At 36.4% G+C, this 23,220-nt stretch overlaps 1 protein-coding gene across 2 annotated transcripts in view; it reads left to right on the top strand.

Annotated features, from left to right (window-relative positions):
* Epha3 (EPH receptor A3) overlaps nt 1-23,220 on the top strand; it is a 311,853-nt gene that overhangs the window by 192,044 nt on the left and 96,589 nt on the right. For both annotated transcript variants that reach the window (XM_036203814.1, XM_036203813.1), the window contains exons 4-5: nt 17,783-17,938; nt 18,661-18,996. In XM_036203814.1, coding sequence (XP_036059707.1) covers nt 17,783-17,938; nt 18,661-18,996 — 492 coding nt within the window. The remainder of the gene's footprint in view (nt 1-17,782; nt 17,939-18,660; nt 18,997-23,220) is intronic.

The following is a 23,220-nucleotide window of genomic DNA, read 5'->3' as shown; positions in this document are numbered from 1 at the left end:
AGGGTAAAGCTATGGCTTTACTATGTCTGTCAGTGCTGAAGACAGTTTGTTTGAATATATTTCTGGAATACATGAGTGACTGAATTTGAGATGCCAGTTTTCAATATTTGTTGAGGTTTTTGTTTAAATGGTTGGTTTTTTTTTTTTGGAGATATAGCTTGCTTTTTCTATTTGGAATAGTCACTCTTCGTAGTACAGCTCTCATTGTGTTGAACCTACTTCTGATGTATCCACCAACCTATTTTAAAGTTGTTTTGCTTCATTACTTTCCTTGTTCTGTAAAACTATAAAAACCCTGTGACAGTGCTTCCATGTTGGAACATGGAATTTGTAGTAACCTAAATCTGTGTTCCTTGGCCATGATCACTCAGAATGGCTCCAGAATAAATTAAATCTCATTCCACTTTTAAAAGGAAAGAGAGGGGAAGGGAAGGGAAGGGAAGGGAAGGGAAGGGAAGGGAAGGGAAGGGAAGGGAAGGAAAGGGAAGGAAAGGGAAGGAAAGGAAAGGAAAGGAAAGGGAAGGGAAGGGAAGGAAAGGAAAGGAAAGGAAAGGAAAGGAAAGGAAAGGAAAGGAAAGGAAAGGAAAGGAAAGGAAAGGAAAGAAACCCATCATCATGAAATCAGTTCTGAAATGTGCAAGAATAGCACTTTCTTGAAATGTAAGCCATGTCTTTAGTGGTAAAATTTCCTCCTGTTCCCTGATTACTTGAAGCCTAATGAACATTCAATTCAATATCAAGAGTCAGCAAACCAAACAAGACTGGAAGGAAGCAGGAGGGAGACTGACAGCCTCAGAAACTAGTGTGGGCCAGGGAGTAGGTTAAGAAGTATAAATAAATATGCATACAGGAAATGGAATCCTTACAAATTTGATGTATGATTAGCTTCAAAAGATGGAATACTTCATAAGTAGCACATTTGTGCCATTATTCACAACAGGAAGTGATGTTTAATTAAAGCCCTCTATAAATGTTGCTAATTTTCTAGAAGGAAAGTTATTGATGGAGCTGGCTTACTGCTCCTAGGTTTATGACACTTAGAAACACAATCATATTGACTTCTGCATGCTTGAATCCTAAAAACTTTCTGTAGAGTGAGTATGAGTACTATATTTCAAGCAATCAAAACTGCTTTAAATACAAGCTTAGAATTTTGTTAGAATTCTATAAATTTTGGTCCATATTTTTCAGATGAGTCAGCTTCATTAGAAATATCCATTGGGTGAAAAAAGAAAACCAATAATACACAAAAATGTACACACTTACCTGTACAAAAGAGTTTCCTATTTTACACCAAGGAATTATGCAAGTACCCATCAGACTTTGGGATCACCTAGAAGAGCCTGCCAATTATTGCCATATGTGAATGTGGTTTCCATACTCTGGACATTTATACCCTAAGATTTAAACTAGTAACTGTGGCCTTTTCTTTCTCATTAACTGTCAGGAAAAAAAAAAAACCTATCAGACAGAGGAGACTTTGGTCAGTGCCAATATGATGCAGAATGGGACAAGTGACAGAAAGCTGAGAGGCTCAGTGTCACCTAAGCACAGCTCTGTACTTATTAAGCACTAAGACTTAGAAAGCTAAAATATCGCAAAATCCTATGTGTTTTGACATCCCATAAAGGAAAAATTCTTTCCCAAAGTGAGGACAAGATGTGGAGGGAAGGCAGCCAAATTGGAAAGTGTTTACTGGTGGATGTGGCAGCCTCTAAGATAAAAGTAAAAGCTTGCTGTATTAAAGATTGAAAGGGTGAATCTCAATAAAGATGCGGAGGCTTTGAGCTACAATGTTGGAGGTAATTGTCTCATTTAGCCCTGAACAGACCCACTTGGCTTTGGTCCTCCCACAAGTAAACAAAGAGGATGTCAGAAGACAGTAAAGGTAATAGTGAGCTGTGTGTGACCAGGTAAACTGACATTTCATCCAAGAGTGAAATTTCCTCTGCCTTGATTATAGGCAAGTTATGTAAAAAGAATATCGTCTATGAGAATCTCAGTAGTTATGAGCATTGAGTAGAGCAAACGATCCATCACTTGTTTAGCAAGAGCTGTCTTTGGAAGGAGGAAGCTAATTTGTGTTGTGTTTTTGTAAATTGTTTAAGGGTATAATTTCAATAAAGAATGACAATGATAATATAATATTCCAAAAAACAAACATCATTGAAAGAAAGGAACTAAGAAAAGGTAAATGTGTTTTACTATTGCTCAAATAAAATGATGAACTGTGTTGATTCATACATTTGCAAGCATTTATGCTTATTATCCAACTATTTAATTATTCTGGTAAAGTAGTTTACTACTAAATTCCAATATGCATTTTAAGACATGTTCATTTAATACTCACAAAACTCTATTAACATTCCCATTTCATAGACAGATAACTCGAGGCATGAAGATGCCTTGTAATTTATTCAGTTAAATAATAGATACTGGCAGAGTCAGGAGTAAAAATGAAGTAGTTAAAATCTATGCTATTAATATTAATATGTGCCCACCAAAATAAAATATCCTCATAGTTATCAGCAGTAAGAATCACTATGAATTGTTAGTCTAAAATTATGGTATATAATGTGGGTCTACTCACAATTTCTCTCCTGCTTTATCATAAAGATTATGCATTAACAAACAGCAATAAAGCTTTAATAGAACCTGTGTAACAATTTTTTTTCTGTTTTTGAAGCCAAATATCTGGTGCCTGTTAAAATAGAAATCAAATATTCTGGTTTAATTACATCATGTTCTGAGATGAATCAGATAACTCACCAAACTCCATCAGTTTTTCTAGCATATTTATAATTTAAACTACTTTTAAAAATAAAAGCTACAGGCAGGTCCTGTCACCTCCTTCCAGACTGAGCAAAGTGTCCCTGTGTAAGCCCAAGGTTTCAAACAGCCAGCTCATGCACTAAGGACATAAGGAGGTGACAGGACCTGCCTGTACTGAATCCACCAGGTTTAAATGAATCCCCAGGAGTGCCTTGATCCTGGAGGACATGGGAATGGAGGGGAGGGGCTGGGGAGAAGGTGGGGGCGGGAGGGGGGAAGACAGGGGAACCCATGGCTGATGTATAAAATTTAAAACACATAATAATAAAGAAAAAATAAAAGCTACATGGGGGTTTAATCATGACTACTTCTGCAAATACACAGTTTCCTCATGTGTGCAGTGTGTGTGTGTGTGTGTGTGTGTGTGTGTGTGTGTGTGTATGTGCGCTATGTAATGACCTCTGCAACCAGATGAATGAACGTACCCATCATTTCATGTAGTCAATGCTTAAGCTTTCTTTCATCATCCTGCATCCCCTCTATGCATCTCCTATACTCATCAATATTACCTAGAAATAATGGATTGTGGTTCTGTATCTATAACAATTTCTCTCTCAACTCCTGCTTTGATTGCTTCGACAGACATTCTCTGTTGCCTCCTGGCTCAGGTCAATACATTTTCCTCATGTTGCAAGAATGAACTTTGAAACATAAATCTGATTACTGTGTACCTCATGCGTGAAGTTTCAATGACTTCTGACAACACTCAATATGTATTAAAGGCAGTCCCGTAGCATATGACTTCCCAAGTATTTTATGGCTTGATTGATCTGCATGACACCCAAGATTAGTTTGATACCCACACATTGTGTTCCAGTGATATTCATGTTGGTTTTCTTCTCTTTCATATTCTTGCCAATTCGTTCCTACCCCTCAGTTTACAGACAAATAGTCAGCTTGTCAATTAGCTCAATCCTTTTACATATCACATAAGTCCTTGAATTAAGTTTGTACATATTAGAGAAAATTGCAGTCTTTGTTTCAATATTAGATATTAAACATAACCATAAATATTTTATTCAGTTAAAATCTTGCATCTTTTAATCGTAATCTAACTTAAAATAATCATTTCAGCAATGAATAAAACTTAGTAAATATAATTCAAGTTTTATGATGTTGCTTTCATCAACATTTTCTGAAAGAAATGCTTGGAGAAACTGGGGGAGTCACTTTAAATTTTATACTACAACTTATGATTGGTCAATTGTATATATTATTGTACATTGTATATATGTTAGTTATATTGTATATTTTCATATTTATTAGCAAATGGAACACATAAATATTTTTTAATCTGTTCTTCTTTACAGTATTTCATTTTGAAATTTTATAACTGATTCCTACCATAACATTGATGCTTCAAAGGAATATTTTTTCTCTTAAGATATCTGTGGCTATCTAAACATGGTAATTAGGCATACAGAATATGATAATGAGGTATTGAGAGATGAAAGAGGGCTCTCTTCCTCCTTTAAAATTTATTGGTTTCCTTATGGGAGTTAATTGTTACAATATATGTCTGGGGTTGGGGTGCCATGAGATTTCCCCGTTCTATGGTAATATGTTTTCTGATATTGTCCTTGTTCAGGTATCCTTTAGGCAACCACAGTTTCGAGGTGTCCTATGTGAATCTTCACTGTCATTTCTAGAAGACACAAGTTCACTGTAGATTTTCTGATCCTCTTGCTGTTACAATCTTTCTGGCCCACTTGCATGATGTTTCCTAGGTCTTAAACGCAAGTGTTGTGTTATAGATGTTGCCATTAAGGCTAGGTATCCCAAATTAGATGTTCTCTGCATTTTGACAAGTTCTGTTTTGGGGGTATTTTTTTTTTTTTTGAGATTGGCCTCTCACTGTGTAACCCAGAATACCTTGAATTTTGCATCTTCCTATGTTTACTCCAAGTGCTGTGTCTCAGGCATGTGCTACCCTGTTCAGCGCCACAAATTATGACCAACATCACATCCAGGTACATTATGTCTTGTATGGACATATAATTGTATCATTGTTTTATTTACATATGTGTAACTTTATTGGGGATTATCATATCTAGTCAATATAAGGTGATCATTTTCACTTTAAATGAGTTTACCCACTATGTGATATTGATAATCAAAAAATGAAAAAGTTTGACACTGAAAGATCCAAATCTTCCAAGAGAAAGGAAGTTATAGAGAGCTGTGAACCACCATTTTCTTTAGACTGAACTTATACACTACGTAAGCATAGCCAGTGCTCCTCAGTCATTTCTCAGACCCCTACATTGATTATTTTAAATTTGGTTTAGAAATAATTTGTTTCCCGACTATACAATAAAAGTTCCTTGTTTCAGCTAATAACATAGAAAACATAGATAATTTAGTACATGATAATGCTCTCCTAATAAATCCATCCCAAATTCCTTTAATTAGAAATAAAGCAGACATGGCTGATTCTTCCTATAGCAGCCATTTACTTGTCTAGACGCTTAAGATATTGACGGCAAAATGAAACCTGTTATAAAACCAGTTGGTATTGGAATACAATCAGAAAACTAACTTTCTTGTATGCCTTGAAAGATATCTAATATCTATACCCTCACCTCTCATATAAAGTTGTTACACTTAGTTTTCTGTTTGTATATGTGTGCACATTTGTGCATCAGCATATGAGACTAGAGGTTGACATTGAATATCTTCTTTGATCATCTTACTTTTTAAAACTGAATCTTTCCTTGAACGTGTAGCCCACTGGTGTGGTGTCACTGAATCTGTAGCTCACTGGTGTGGTCACACTGAACCTGTAGCTCACTGGTGTGATTAGTCTGTGTATCTTCCAAATTAAAGGTTAGGTTCCAGGTTGTTCCAGTCACACCATGAGGTAAATATGTTTGTATGAATAGTCAGATAGTTCCTAACTTAAAGAGTCTTGCTTATATTTATTTCATATCACTGTTGAATACTACTATGTATTGTTATACCACCAGCTTGTAGGTACATCACTGAAATTAGAACAAAGAGGACTCTTTGTGGTTCTAACATATACATGAGAATTTTGTGTGAAAAGTTTTTCATTGAAAAAAATAGCATTTTATGTAAATAATGATTTTTACCTAGAAGACAAAACTTTTATCTGAAATTGAAATATTGTATATAAACATTCTATGAAGATTCGTTTCTCTATTAACAATTTCAAAAAAGATGAGAAGCTTCAGTTTCTTTTTTCCATCATTCTATAATTCTTTGAGACACAAGAAGTCCATTCCTTGATAGAAGCCCTTATGTTTCCAGGATGGTTTTAAGATCTCAGATCTTGCTCTTCCTCAATGCTCTCCCACTTAGATTCCAGTAGCTCCCCTTTCCCATAACCTTGCCTGTGTGGATGCTCCTCTATCAGGCCCTAAGTGTTTGGGAAGACCTATTGAACTAATCTTTAGGGTGACATCCTGGGCATTTATTTTAGCTCAAAATGGTTGTGATGAAATCCATTCTTTAGAGAATATATATGTAAATATACTATGTATATAAAATATATAAATATCTGAAATAAAAATCTGCTTTCTGGCCTGGACCAGGTACTTATAAAAATCATAAAAGTACATTAATAAACATTCTCCAGTTGCATTTATTTGTTTTACCAGTTACCTTAAATGGCTTAGCCATGATTTATTTTTTAAAGACAGGGTTTCATCTTGTAGTTTTGGTGCTGTCCTGGATCTCACTCTGTAGTCCCGGAGCTCACAGAGCTCCTAACTCACAGAGATCTGCCTGGCTCTGCCTCCCGAGCACTGGGATTAAAGGCATGCACCACCAACGTCCAGCTTTAGTTGTGAAATTATTAAAAGCAAATATTTAATGCGGTTTAATGTTAACCATCCTCTAATTGATTATACTATTTTACAATAAGGTAAAAAATGTACAAATTAAACATGATCAGTTTATTTTAAATCTTTTGGCTTTCAAATCATAACATCATTTCAGTCATTTAACAAAAGTCAAAAATGCAAATGTAATGGGAAAATAATAGTGTTATATGAATGATTAATCTGTAAATTAGAAAACTGAAGACATTTCCTGCAACAATTTTAATGTATGTTTATTTTAAAGAATAAAGCCACATGCAGTGATTTTTGTTAAAATTCAATGATAATACTGCTCTTCAGATGTCATAGCCTCACCCATTTCAGAAAGTAGGTGACCAACATTGAAAATAAGCTCACAAGTATTCTAGTTTTGTCTTGAAACATTCAAAATTTTGTATGTTTTTTCTTCATATTTGACAACTTTCTTAGATTTTCAATTAATTTCTAGATTGAAAAAATAATATGCTATTTCTTGATAAATTTCTCAAGTGGAGGGGTAATTACTTGAGATCAAAAGTGTGAAATTCATATTAGCAGATTATCATAATTTGCAGTCGACCATCATGCTCAGCCATGTTGCATTTTTTTAAAAGAAAGATGGAGATGTAAGAAGAATTAGAAACAAAATAATATAATAGAAGAGAGTGCTAATAAAAACTGTGATGAGTGTATGTGTGTGCACCAGACTGTGAATGTAAACAGACTGGAAAAGAGAGATGAGTGGGAGACTTCTGATGCAGATACAGTGTGCATCCTTACATACTTCATACTCAGTCTTCAGTTCACACACACACATTTGGTGGTTATATGTCTTTACCTTATATGTCCACTCATTTTGCTTTGAAGATCTGTAAGTTCATTAGATAACAGAACATCCATCATATCTAGTAAATAGGTAAAAACTGATAAAACATAAGAACAGATGATATATAACTTTGGCCTGTTTTTAATGTAACAATAATTAAACATATTTCTGTATAAAATATAAATGTTATAAAAAATGCAATACATTGGCATTATGTACTCATAAAAATGTATGAATATAGTATTATTTATTTAACTGCTTTTCAAATTGAAGGAATCATGTTTTTTTCTAATTTATGAGTGTTATCATGTCTTCCTGTAGTTGCACATACTTAAGACCAAACCATCCATTTTTTATTTACCTACAATAGAACTTTTGGAAATTACTCATCTAAAACTTTAGCCCCTGTATTTTGAGCTCCTCATCTTAGACATTTAGCAGTAGTATCTTTCATATTTAATTAATTACTTTAAATCTATTTTCCTAGAACTATAAAGACAAAGATGGGGTTAGTAGAGGTTCTCATTCTCCACTAATGATTTCCATGCTGGAAGGGACATTCTAATCCAAAGAAGGGAGTGTCTAAGTGTAAACAGGATTTAGCTCCTCCCAAGTTCCTCTTAAGGACATGCTCTATACATTTTAATCCTACTATAGTTTCAGGACAACTTCTAATACTATGCCAAAAGCTTCGGAAGGATATTGAATTCAGAAGGTCTTGAATGTGCATTTGCATACTACACATTGACGTTTATTGTACTAAGATGTCATAAAATCATATTCTCTCTCCATATACATTCCTATTAATGGATCTTATTCCACTCTTAGGACAGACAGTTCTTTCTAGAAAGCAATGCAGGGAAATGATAGCCAAACATACCATCAGAGCCAGGCTCATTTAGCATTCTCTGTGATGAAAGCACACTGGATATATTTCGATGTCCTGGCAACTCTCCTGCTTAATCTGATAGGACAACAACACACTGAAGTCTTGTTGCCAAGCCATCTTTGAGCCATACCGTATTGCTATGGATTCTGTGTGGTAGCATTTTGCCTTAGGCATTTTTTTTTTTTTTTTTTGAATAGAGGAAGTAGCCTAAGAAGGAAACACTTGATCATTTTGTCAGTGATGTGATTTGCAGGCAGTTTAATGACTAAACGGAGACACTTCCAATGCACTGAAATGTCTCAGTCTTGCTACCAAGCATTGTTTCTCTATTCAGAGGACAAAGAATAGAGTTCCTGTAAGATTGGGGAGTCCAGCTCATTTGGAGAATAAACAGTTGCTTTGACCTTGCACTGGCAAATAGCCCCTGTCAGGCCTGGCTTTGTAAGGCCAGGAAATCCACTGTTTAGTGGGTGGTGGTTCTGGCCAATAGTTTGTGTTTATGGCTGGGAATTGGTAGTAGAGCCTTGTGTGTAGCAACTCAGGTCTGAATAGTGAAAGACCACTATTTACCAACAGCTTTGTTTTATAATTTAAAGTTAATTCAGATTGAAATGAGCCTGTTAAACCTTAATTAGGACCATGTTTCTTCTAAAAGTCAGCCACATTAGTCACTGGGAGACAAAATTCACTTTGTAGCTAAAGACTGTCTACTTTCTTTCAACAGTAGCCACCAAGGTCTACTAAGTGCATTTGTTTTTCTTTCACTATGGTAACTTGATCCACTCTCTGTATCAGCAGAGCTCAGCCCCATCAATTATAACCTGCAGGGAAAGTATGTTGTGTGCTTTGGGAAGGAGGCCAACCTTGTATCTCAAAACACTTCTGTAATTATTACTCACTACATGCATTGTTCATGCAATATTTCCCATTTCATTCTTTTATCCTTTATTATTTGTTAGGGCTGGCAGGGTGTGATTTTTAACCAGCTATGGGCCACAGTGTTTAATTTCTATTTAATTGCTTTGCCTTTTCATCTATACAACTGGAAGTTCCCAAGATGTTTCTAATTCATCCACTACAGATTAAAATAATCTTGACTTCCTTCTGTTAACTTTATTCACATTTATTGTGTTCTCTGATTAATATTTGGCCTGAGCTTTGTTCTTGTTTGCTTTCTGTTGTTGTGATGAATAATATGACCAGAAACATCTTAGGGAAACAAAGGGTGTATTTGTCACACATGTCTTAATCATAGTCTACCACTGATGGAAGCTAGGGCAGGAATTTAAGCTGAATCAGAAGAGACAGGAACCATGGATCAGAACTGCTTGTTGGCTGGCTCTCATGGCTTTGCTTAGCCTGCTTTTTTATCTAGCTTAGGTCCACCTTCCAGAGATGCTACCACCCACAATGGGCTATGCTGTCCCATACCAATCAGCTGCCAAGAAAGTGAGATATAGACAGGCCCAGTCAATCTAATAGAGGCTATTTCTCAAATAAGATTTTTCTCTTCTTGTGTGTGTCTAGGTTTGTGTCAAGGTGACAAAAAATATCTATGACAAGTGTCATCTCATCCGTTCCATGGCAGTCAGATTCCCTTTTTCTGTAAGTTTAGGGACCATCTCAGTAAGAGAACAATTGAATCCTCACTAACTCACCACTCTAAATAAGAGTATTAAAGCCTAATTTGGAAATTGGAAAATAAATCAAACTCATCCTCAATGCAAACTAATCAAAAGAAGGAATATACACTCTCTTTTACACCATATTTTTAACATTTGGTCATCTGATACTTTTCTTTACCTTTAAAAGAGAATATACTTGTATCATTTTATAATTTTTAAATTTAAAATAAATTAATTATCAACATTTTGATTCATTTTTAGCAAATTAAATTTATGTGATCATATATGTTTATATGAGTATTGTAGATGCACACATGTATATGTGGACCAGACATGCATTCCTGTCTACAAATACAGAAGCCAAAGGAAAATGTCCTGTGTCCTGATTATCACTTTATTTTATTTCATTGTAACACCGAACATGGAGTTATACTGGTGACCAGAGGTTCTCTTGTCTCTACCCTACAAGGGTACAGGTATATAGACTGTCAAATCCAGCTTCCTGCACTATTGTTAGGAATTCAAACTTGGGCCCATTTGAATGTGCAGTTCTTCCCCACAAGATAATCTTCTCAGCCTCCAAGAAGATTTAACATTTTAAAGTATCTAGCCTGAAGGGAATTAGAAAAAAAAATTGATCAATAGCAGTTCTAACTCATTCTTTCCCACTCAACCTTGTGTCCTCTTTTAAAAACCCTGGAAGCCATCTTGTGTTTCTGAAATGTTCTTGGGAAGTGGCCTTGCACTGGAACCTGGTACTCAGATCAGGGGCTAAACATAGAGAAAACTGATGCTTGCTCTCCCAGCAGCTAAGAACTATCCACAGCTTCTTGGCTAGGGATGGGACTTTGAACCTAAACTCCTTTCCACAGCTGGGTTATATTGATTACTTTGTTCCTACAGTAGCATGCATAGAACCTTCCAACACAATGAAAGCAAATCAGTAGGGATGAATTTTTCAGTAAAATCACAGTCAGTTTTGTTCTATGTTCTATGAATGAAATATGTGGGGTCTTTAGCAACAGGGTCTTACTGTAAAGTTCTGAGAGTAACCAAGAGCAATGAATGTATTCAGAGGTTTGGGGGACCTCATTTGTAAACAACTCCAAAAGAAGTAACCCATTTTCTGGATTGGCCTTTTTATATTTAGCCTATAGTGTCTAGGAGGATTATTGCTGTCTTGTTATGGGGTAACTCCATTTGAGCTCTTTTTATGTATTATGTAGATAGATTTTAGGAAGGTTCTATAATAGTATGTTTCCATATAACTGTCTTGATGTCCTTAGTAGCATTTATCTCTTCCAGTTCCCCTCTTTTACATTATAACCCCCACATTCGAGTGTACCTTTTCTTATTCCATAATTCCCTTCAGTTTCCTTCAAAGCCCCTCCACAATGGTCCCTTGGTAATTCATGATTTCTATGAACATTCTAAATGAAATGTTTATATCTAAACATTCAAAGTTAGAATCCACAAGTGAGAGAAAACATGTAGCATTTACCTGCAAATTTCATTTTTCTTAATAGCTGAGTATTATTTCATTGTGTAACTATGACCACCCTTTCATTATTCATTCCTCAGCTGATACACATCCAGTCCATTTCCATTTCCTGTCTATTATGAATATAGCAACAAGGAACATGGGTGAGCATGTGTTTCTGTAGTAGGAACTAGAGTCCTTTCAATATATAACAAGAGTGGTATAGCTGGATTGTGGGGTACATCTAGTTAAAGCTTTTGGAGGAACCTCTGCATTAAGCCCCATATGGGGAGTACCAGTTTTTCCTCTCACCTCTTTCTTCACATCCATAAATCTCACACCACCTTTCTGTTTGGATCTTAGCCATTCTTACTGGGGTAAGGTGAGATCTTGAAGCAGTTTTTATGTTTATTTCTAAAATGACTGAGGATGTTGAACATTTTAAAAAACATTTCCAGCCTTTTTTGTTTCATCTTTTGGAAATCCACTATTTAGTTTTATGCCCATTTAAAAGCTAGAAAGTTTCAATCCCGAGAACACAGTTAACAGCAAAGAAATCTTAATAGACTCCATCATTGCTAAACACAGGCACACAGAGTTAGGGAGAAGCGTCATCCTGGTAATGCATCATGACTAAAAGTAGAAGGTAGTCATCAGTAGAGAAGCAAGTCTCTTTCCAGTCATCTCTCAGAAGTGTGAAGAGAAAGTTCCTTCAGTGAACTGGAGAAAACACCTATTTAGTATAAAAGACCAGGTTAAAATCTGAATTTCCTTCATTCTATTCTGCAGCTCCTCCTCTAAGCTTGAAGAAACACATTGAAGCTTTGGAATAAAAACAAGAAAAATCAAGGAATACTTTGATGACTACAACATATAAGAAACCAAAGACATAATGAGGTCAGATTCCTAGAAAATCCACACTGGTAGGCATTAGGCTTGAGGGGATTCCTCTCTCACATTTAATCAATGATTATTAGTCTAAACTGATCTTTCATCCTACATTCAGTTATCCATTTAAAAAAATCAAAGGATGAGAGTTCCTATTCATAACTACTTTTAAAATATCTTGTGTAACAAGTTGAGAAAATATACCTAGAACCATATAAACAAGTGGACAGGAAAAATAAAGAGGTGGCACTTAAGACATTCCCTATCACTTAAGACATCTGAATTGCTTAATTGCTTTTGATTCTATTAACATGGAGTTGGAATCTATGAATAGTTTTATCTGCATTTGACCAAGACCATTTTATTACCAGATTACCTAGGGGAAGTTATAAATTAGAGCTCTGTAATTTGGCAGCCAGTTTGACATATGTTTGTATCTTCCTTGCATAATTTTGGCTGGCCTGTATCACAGGAATCCTTGATTTTATAGCTGAGGATTTTATTTTAAAACTGGATTCTGGGCTGGAGAGGTAGTTCCGTGGTTAAGAAGATTTGTAGTTATTCAAGGAGTCATAAGATCCATTCCCAGCATTCATTCATTAGGCTCAGAAATGCCTCCAGCTCCTGGCAATCTGGAATCCACACACATGTGGCATAAAAACACACAGAAACATACCCATACATACAAATGAAATCTTAAAGCAATTTCAGAAAAGAAATGTTGCAATGTACATGTCGTTTGAAGCGTTTCTTGTATTTGCTGTCTAATATTGGCTTACTTGAAGGTCAGAGGAAGGTTGACAACTTCAAAAACAGGGTAAAACCAAAGATAGTAGCTCAAAGAGGTAATTCTACCATTAAGGAGTCTTTGGCAGGAGGATAGTCATGAAGAAATACATTAACACATCACATTTCTAATCTTTACTTGAAAATGGCTTTCCTTTTCTAAGTGTTATCTTTTTAGCATACAAAATATATTTGCATGAGAGAAATATGTAAATTTTTACTGCACTACTTTTACAATGAAGGAAGAGAAGCAGATATTTATGCATTTTAATATAAAGTATTCAATAATTCCATAACGTTTTTACTGAAGAATGAACAATCCATAATGGATAGATAGGTGCTTCAGCACAAATCAATTTCTGGCAAGGGAGGGAGATGTATTTTTGAAAAAATAAAGTGAGATTGCTGTCTATGTTAATATATATACATATATATTAACACACACATGTGCAGGTATAAAATCTTCCCACGATAAATTTGTTGTTTTCTCCAGAACAATTACTGAAAATTCATTCTTAAGAGTTTTTGTTTTATTTTATTTTATTTTATTTATTAACAATCCTTTCACTTATTTTAAATATCAACCACAGTTTCCCCTTCCTCCTCTCCTCTCAGCCCCTCCCCTTCATTCCCATCTAGCACCTTCCCCATCCACCCACTCCTCCTCTGTCTCCATTCAGAAAAACAGGCCTCCCATGGGCTGGAACATAGCATGACCATGACCTTTGTCATGACCTTGATCCCCTCCGGCTCATACAATTCCTCTTCCCTTTCTTCAGGAAGACTTCTTGAGCTTGGCCCAGTCGTTGCCTGTGGATTATTATATTAATGAAAATGCTTTATTAAATTTTATTTTCAAATATATTTCAAATGGATTACTCAAAGATATTATAATAAAAATTATACTACATACAATAAGAACAGCAGAATTTGTTTTTTACAAACTTGCCCAATTCAGCGTGCCACCCAATTTGTTTTTTGTTTGTTTGGTTGGTTGGTTGGTTGGTTTTTCCAGACAGAGTTTCTCTATGTAGCATTGTTTATTTGTTTTGAGGAAGGGCCTCACTCTGTAGCCCCAGTTGGTTTGGAACTCATCCTGTCTTGAACTCCTGAAGCCTAAAATTGAGAGCATGAACCATCATTTCTGTTTGCACCATGGTTTTCTTGTTTTGTTTTGTTTTTGTGGTTTTTGGAGACAGGGTTTCTCTGTGTAGTTTTTGGTGCTTGTCCTAGATCTCGCACTGTAGACCAAGCTGGCCTCGAACTCACAGAGAACTGCCTGGCATGTGCCACCATGGCCTGGCTTCACTGTGTTTTTGAAATTGCCAGTCTCTCTCTGTTCTTCCAATAAATAATGTACTTTCCCCTCTCCCATACCAGCAGTAGGTAAGAAATACAAGAAAGATCTTGGATGCAGACATGTAGACAACAACATTCCTGTTTCTGAAACTGTTTATTTGTAGTAGGATGACAAAAAGTAGTCAGGGAGAAAAGCTTCCATTTAAGTCATTTTGGATGATTATTGTCTAAAATGCATGTACACAGTTGAAATTTTATATGAAAATCATGTTTCAGTAAGCAAATTACTTTCAATTATTTATTTCTATGAAATTAAAGGCAGGCAGAAAAATGAGTTAGACACAGTAGCATAATCTACAACCCCAAACTTCAGGTGTCCTAAGCCACCCTGAGCAACATAGTAAGCATCAGACAAGCCAGGACTATGTAACAAGATGCTATCTCAAAAAACCAAAGCGGGGTAGGGGTGGGGGGATGGGAATCAAAACCAGATTTAATTTTTTCTTCTATGAGCTGTTTCATAGAATTTCTTTGTATCAGGTAAATTATTACTTCTCTTCTCTACTTCATCCTCTTCTCTACCCCCTCCTTTGTTTGAATAATCCAGGATATAAAATAAGCAGATTCATATCTACACTGACTATTTTAAGTGTTGTAAGATCTCACTTAGATGTGCACAGGTTAATCATTCAGAAGGAATAAGGATGTCTACAAAATTTATGTTAGTAGAGAATCTATTGTAGATTTGACATTCAGTCAGTAGATAGATATAGTTGGATATATCACCCACTGCAACTCCCAAGTGTCAGCACATGGAGACTCCGTCCTATGTGTGACTTACTTTCTGAAAGTCAGTCTTCAGATGCGACACAAACCTATGCTGGCTAATGTGATTTCTTAGGATCATTACACCTCCACCAAGGCTCTGGTTCTTTTGCATTAGAGTGAGCCCTGATCTTTCAAATTTCAAGAAATTCTGAGACAGGTGCTGGCTGAATCATTAAGTACACTGTACACATTCCTTTAATTTTCTTAAACCTCCACTCTCTGTCTCATGTAAGCTACTATAATTACGGGCATAATACTCTCACAGTGAAGGTTAGAATCATGTAGAATAGAGAAAGCAGACAGTTGTATTCGCCCATATTGTTAATTCTACTACTTTTTTTTTTCCTGAGACGGTTTCTCTGTGTAGCTTTGCGCCTTTCCTGGATCTCGCTCAGTAGACCAGGCTGGCCTCGAACTCACAAAGATCCGCCTGCCTCTGCCTCCCAAGTGCTGGCATTAAAGGTGTGCACCACCACTGCCTGGCATAATTGTACTACTTTGGTCACATTTTTTTTGCTCTTATTTCTTTTATAGCTATTTTTATTATCATCCATTATACAATGATGATTGAACAAATTCTACTTACTAGTTCGAGTCATGTATATTTATTAACTATAAGCATCTTCAAGTGCATAGACATATTGAATATAGCTCTCTTCAAGTGTTATCAATAATCTAGATGGAATGTGATGTAGCTAAGACATGGTTTCTTGTTTTAAAAATATCACATAGGCATTTACAACATGAACAAAAACTGATCAAGGACTTAGTGAGTACCTTTGTGCCAGATGTTGAAACTGTAAAAGCCTCAAATAAAAACATGCAGATAAGCTTACAAGCAGACAAAATAACAAACTATGTCAGTGCCTAATTTTTTAAAGAATCCACAAAGACTTTATGAAAATTAAAAGCTATTTTGTAATGAATTCAATTGGAAGCAGAAGCTTAATGCATGGTTTGTTTACATAGTTTATATCATTTCCGGGTGGCATGATAGAATGTGAGATATGAATGGTTTCTAAGCAGTGCTTAAGGGCAATGGGGGTGAATAAGTGTAATCCAATGAAGATTGGATTAAGGGAATAGGATTTATTTGTTTGCACCTCAGTGTAACAGCAAAATTTAATTCATATATTGCAAAATCATCCTGGGATTTACATTGTTATTCTAGAAAATAGCAAGACTGGGTGAATAATTTTCATCATTTATGTGACTCTAATGGTCCCTTTTACCTCTGTGTCTTCCTCATTTAATTTCAAGAAACTTTGAGCAAGAGTGAATTCAGTGTGTATGTGGACCTTTATCCTTGCAAAATGCACTGGATGATATAGAAGTTAAGATCTGTCCACATAAGTTGTCTTTTCTTTGAGTACAAATAACATTTCATTCACAAGATAAACCTGATAGAAGAAGATTGTTAAAATTTGGTTACACTGTGTGCATACTAATGTGTGTACAGATTCCACAAACCATCCATTCTTGGGGTATCTTTTAATCTAAATTTTAAAAGATAAAGCCTAGAATTTGGATGCTAAATTCTTTTCCTATAATAATTTCTAGAGAAATCTTGTTAGAAGCTTCACAGTGATTTCAGTTCCCATTGTGGTTTTGTTGTTGTTGTTATTGTTTAAATGATTCAAATGAAACAGAACATGTTAGATATTCTGTCAGACTAAATGAAAGTAATGGGAGACAGCCCTCTCTAAAGAGTCTTAATGGTGAGCAGAAACCAGTGTTTGAAAAACAGCTTATAAACCTACATTATGCAGAGATACACACAGAGAGAAAGAAGCTAACAGAGTTTGAGTTTGCAAAGAACTTTAACCTAGTAGTAATTCATACCTACAATGGTATAAATGAGAAAGAGCTTTCTGATTTAGACATAGATAAGAAAATGTACTTAAATCTTATGGGTATTCCATTGTCCTAGAAGTTAAGAAACATTATCAAGACATAATAATAATAATGATAACTCATGAAAATCCTCTTAACATTCTTAAGATATGCGGTACACCATGATTTTCCCCCTTCAGTCCCTTACAATATTCAGAACAAAGATATATACAGATAAAGATGTAAGAACATGCAGTTTAATGGTAACTACAGTGCAGATAGGACACAGCGCCTCATGTTTTAGAATCAGAATGACTACATCATGGCATAGTTTTGCCTTATTCTCACCATAAATTGTCTGATGCCAAGTAAAGCTGTGAAGACACAAGCTGAAAAACTCACCATACTTTAGTGCCCAAATAATCTAAATCTTGTGGCTTTTAAAAAAAAAAAGTTTTTTTTGGTTTATTTCCCTTGTCGTTTGGTGCAAATCAAATTCAAATGAATACCAGGGGAAATCACACTGCCCACATGACTTGCCGCTGTAAATTATGGGAGGAGACAAATTCATTTTACTCATAAGGAATTCATACTCTGACACCCAGCAATCTGTTTTACACATGTCAAGATACAAAAACAATTGCAGACATTTTAAAAGAGGCGTTTTGTTTGCAGCTTGTCGACCAGGCTTCTACAAGGCTTCAGATGGTATCGCCAAGTGTACTAAGTGCCCGCCACACAGCTCGACGTACGAAGATGGTTCAATGAACTGCAGGTGTGAGAATAATTATTTCCGGGCAGACAAAGACCCTCCATCCATGGCTTGTACCCGTGAGTAGTTCTGCTGCAACCCATGCCTCCACGTTTTGTTTGTTTTATTTTATCCTGTGGCTGTGCGGTTTGTTTCTGAGGTCTGTGCGCATGCGTGTGTGAAGCATTCGCCCATTTCTTTCTGTTTTCCATATGCAAACTGAAAACTCTCTGCCTCCTTCTCCATGCTTGACTCATCACAGATGCAACATTTATCACACAAAAATGAATTCAATTAGTTTTTAAATCACTTCCTGCAATGAAACCCTGTATAAAGGAAGCAAAATTCTGTATCTGACTTTAGAATCTCACATTGTATTTACCAGGACAGGAGAGGTTACAGACAGGGATGTAGGTTTGGGGAATTTTATTACCTTATGCTATCTCTTGGTCATAGGTCACAGTAAATAAAAGCGTTGGGGGAGGAGGGAGCTAAAATATATAAACATAATACTGAAGTTTTCTTAATTATTCACCAGGGTATTTAACTTAGTAGTAAATTTCTTTGTTGGACATTGTAAATAGATCTTCAATCATGAGTAGAAACTTCCACCTCATAGCTCAGGGGGTTGTTCCTCTTGAATCCACGTGCCTATCATCTCATGGATCCTCTGAGGGTGAATTAGAGTAGATAGTAAAGACAGTATAGTTATTTACCTCTTCAGATCTTTATAAGTTTCTCATTTACCTTGTAGTAGAAACCAGAGGTGATGTTCATTAATCTTTGTGGAACTACTTTGCAGGACCTCCATCCGCACCAAGAAATGTTATCTCTAACATAAACGAGACCTCAGTTATCCTGGACTGGAGCTGGCCCCTGGACACAGGAGGCCGGAAGGATGTTACCTTCAACATCATATGTAAAAAATGTGGGTGGAACGTCAGGCAGTGTGAGCCGTGCAGCCCCAACGTCCGCTTCCTCCCTCAGCAGCTGGGACTCACCAACACCACGGTGACAGTGACGGATCTCCTGGCACACACTAACTACACCTTCGAGATCGATGCCATTAATGGGGTGTCAGAGCTGAGCTCGCCACCGAGACAGTTCGCTGCAGTGAGCATCACAACTAATCAGGCTGGTGAGTACACTTTGGGCTGCTTCAGAGTTCAGCTGTCATGTCCATCCAAGCCTTGTGTGGGCAGAGAAAGCGAGGAAAACATGGCTGCATGGGGAGATGGCAAAGAAATCCCAAGTTCTTCTCCAATTCCATGTTTAGACAATTGCGGTACATTAGGAATTCAATTCAATTCTCTGAATCAGAATAAACCATATTTGCAAGGTGATTTCAAAACTATTTTAAATATATTGCTGTCTAGTTTGGACCCTGAGGTGGTAAGGGGGCTCCTTGGAACATTTTTAAATTTGAAGAGCCTAACAGGCATTCAAGGTTTGTAAAGGTGAGACAGGCAGTTTAAGAATGTATATACTTTTATATTGGTTAAGTTGGAATCATATTTAATCACTCACTTATTTAATATTGTGAGGAAGTCCGAAATATCATAGTTTTGTTTTATTTTGTTTTGTTTTGTTTTGTTTTTTAAAGAGTGCAGAAATTTAGTTGAATAAAGGCAATCCAGCAACTGAGCAAGTATGTGTTTGTTTCTGCCTGATCTTCACTGTGGTGCCACATGACTAGCTTTTTAAAATTCCTGCCACCCAAGACATCCCCCAAATAATGGATGATTACTCAAAACTGTGAACTAAAAGAAAAGCTTTCTCTCTTAGTATTATTTCTTGAGGATTTTACCAAAGCAACACAAATAAAACCAGAACATCTTTGCTGGCTGTCTGAAGAAGTTTAATTTAACTACAGCTAAGAAGTATCATCCATAGCAAATGCTGGATGATTTGTCGGTAATACGGCTCTGCTGGGTGGTGATATTCTTAACAAATAGCTCAAATTCTAGCAGTTCTAATTCAGCAAGTCAGACTAGAAATACAGAGGGAAAGGTTGGGCCCCAAGCATGCTAAGAAATTTTCTAAACTAATTTTTTCAGGTCCACCTTCATCTTCCCAGAATCCAGGTATCAGAAAGAAACCTCAGCATTTGAGGACTAGCATCCCTTCTGCCTTTGAGGAATCTCTATCCCTGACAGGACAATTGAATATTACTCCTTTCGGAGTATCTATTCCCACATTTGCCTTTCTAACTCTCAGTCCTGGATTTTGTTTTTGTTGTTGTTGTTTCCCTAACATTGCTTCTAACCTCTTATCTGAATGAAAATATAGTTTTCTTTAACCTTCTCTCACAGTGATGCATAAACATCATCTGTGGGATCTGTGGGAACTATGTGACTTTCCAGTGGTGTTCAGCAACCATTACTTTAATCTTTATTAGGAAACATTCATTGTCCCTATTGCTACCAGAAGTTTCTCTAGTCAAACTGGCCCCACGGTCTGGACGAATCTCTCCCACCCTTGGTCTCACAGCCACTTATAAAATAATCACTCAGAGGCTTAGTATTAATTATGAACTATATGGCCTATGGCTCAGGCTCATTATTACCCAGCTCGTATAACTTAATTTGACCCATTTCTAGTAATCTATGTTTTCCCACATGGCTTCATGACATGAGATTACCTGGTTTGTCATCTTGCATCTCCTGGAGGTAGCTCACAGCTTCTCTATTTCCCTCAGGTAGATAGACAACACCTGGACAGAAAGCCATCTTTATCTTCATTAATGCTTCATTACAGTCTGGGAGGAGATAGTTGGATTTCTTGTGATAGATTCAGACTGCTCCCAGGAGGAGATGTCCTGATGTCCATAGTGCCATCTTCACCTTTGCTATGATGATGCTCTCCACACTGCTCTCTACAATCCCAATCCCATCAGAGAAGGCATTTACTATACTGCAGTTAATGATATTTCGTATTTGCCACTAATCAAATTAAAATGTGTAACTTGGGTTTGTTTAACTGTCTTTATATGAAAAGATGAGCAATACTCTTGTTATATATTACATGACTATGGTTTTTCCTGCCCGGTGAACATGGGAATCGCCACAGTTTAAATGATTTACTCAAATCTTCTATTTCAAGTTGATTTACTACCTTTAAGCAGGAGCATCAATCTGGACTCTAATTATCTCCTACGTCAAACAAAAACATTTAAAAACAAGCAGCAGCTCCTGTGGCCTATCTTATCATTCCCCTCTGGCTTTCTGATAATAGACTAATCAGAAAATTAATAGTTCTGAATACATACAGTGAGAGGAAAGAGGTAAAGCAGCAACTAGGAGAAGGCCAGGACTTTATAAAACAGATGAGATTGTGCTTCCCACTCCCACTGCCAGTTATAAATCAGAGCATGGGTCAGAGATTCACCAGGCTTCCTTCCTGGTTCTTCTTAAACAGATTTCTTTTTCTTTCAAGAGCAGTCAGAGATTTGACCACAATGTGGAAGAACAGAAATGATAAATTTATTACTTGGTGTCTGTATCACTTTGTATGCCTGTGGGGACAGAAGCCTAGTTTATCTTCAGTCCCCAGGGTGAGGTGTGTAAGCATGGTTATATGTAAGCAACACCATGTCTATTGAGAATGCCTCTTTGTTTTACTTTATTCTTATTTCTGCAAAGGTTAATGGGTGGGTAGCCTTGTAAAACTCACCTCCCAGCCATTTGAAGGATGTGTCTGTGCTTGATATAATGCCTCTGTGCTTCAATTCCTTTTGTTCTCTCTATCTTTGACATGGCTATAAAGGGCAAAAGTGAATGTATTTCTTTTAATTTAGTTTCTCAGATTGATTTTACTGATTGTCCTCTTGATTACATTGTTATAGCTTCAAGATAACCACTCCATAAGGCACTGTCTAAATTGTAGAGGATTATGTGGTAAATTCTGATATTAGTTCTTAGCTCTCAATACTTGCACAAAGTCAGTAAGATTAAAAACATAGGCCTGGTTCCTATATAAAGATTGTATCATCAGTGACCAAGTCAAACATGTAGCGGAAGAATTACAGATTGCAAAATGAACACCTTAGAGTTACAGCCTGAAATAAACTGTTGCCTTTTACTTTTTTTCCTTCAAGTGGGAATATTTACCTTTCACCCCTGGAAATGTACGTTCTACTGGTGGAATATCCATTTGTTTAGTCTTCATCTCTACCCATGGATAGACAACTTTAAATATCCTACAGCAGATAACAAATCCAGATTAGATGTAGGGGCAGAGTATGAAAATTTATGAAATTCTGAGGTCTCTATCTGTTCAAATGCTTCTGCTGGAAAAGATCCAGACACTTTCCCAACATTTCATCAAGATTTCAAACTTCTTTGTTTCCTCACCCAACCCTGCCTCCTCATCCCTCTCACATTTCCATTCAATGGCATGTGCCGTGAACCCAAGAACAGTAATGCTGACCAGAAGATGGAGAGTGGCCTTGGAGATACATGTCATGACCAGCCACAGTAAACCTGGTCATTGGTATTTTTACCATGGGGCTGTAAAGGGGTGACACTGCCCCAAAATGCCTGCATCTTCTCCACCATTCACAAGACTGAATCTCATCACTTACTCCATAATTCTCAGATGATTTTTACCCTATTTTTTAAAAATTTAAAATAGTATTTAAAATTAAGATAATTTAAAATTGTTTCTTTTTTTGAGATTTTAATATTATTACATCATTTCCCTCTTCCCTGTTCTTGTTCAAAACCTTCCCACCAACTCCTTCTGGCTCACTTCTAAATTCATTGCCTTTCTTTTTATTATTTGTTGTTAAATGTAACTGTCTTTTCTCTCCTTCACTTTCCTCCCTGCTCCCTCTCAAATCTATGCTTTCCTTTTCTTTGTTATGCTACATACACATAAATAAATCAATAAAATTTGAATATGATTTTCCCTGTCCATTTAGTGTTACTTACATGACTATGATTTCAGGGATGACTAATTGGCATTGAATATCCAATTAGGAGGCTTATCGCTGGAGAAGACTATTTCTCCTGTTATTGGCATTCCTTAGTTGCCTCTAGTTCTTTGTCTAAGGGTAGAGGCCCACGAAGTTTCCCTCTTTCATGTTAGCGTGTTTATGGGTGCTATTCAGATCTTATTTAGGCATCCATATTGCTGTGGGTGAAGTTTTCCTGTCACTTCTAAGAATTAATAATCTCACAAAAGATGTCATGGTCTTCTGGTTCTTACACTCATTCCATTCCCCCTTGTACGATGTTCCCTGAACCTTGGGTATATGAGTTGAGTTGTAGATGTGTCACTGGCATTGGGCATGCTGTAGTGATTTGTTCTCTGCATTTTGACCAACTTTAGTTTTCTATAATCATCTAAGTCTGTTGCCAAG

Source organism: Onychomys torridus, chromosome 12 (genome assembly GCF_903995425.1).
Source record: "Onychomys torridus chromosome 12, mOncTor1.1, whole genome shotgun sequence".
Classification (NCBI taxonomy): domain Eukaryota; kingdom Metazoa; phylum Chordata; class Mammalia; order Rodentia; family Cricetidae; genus Onychomys; species Onychomys torridus.
Note: the sequence above shows the minus strand (reverse complement) of the source record. Positions and strands in the feature narration are given on the sequence as shown.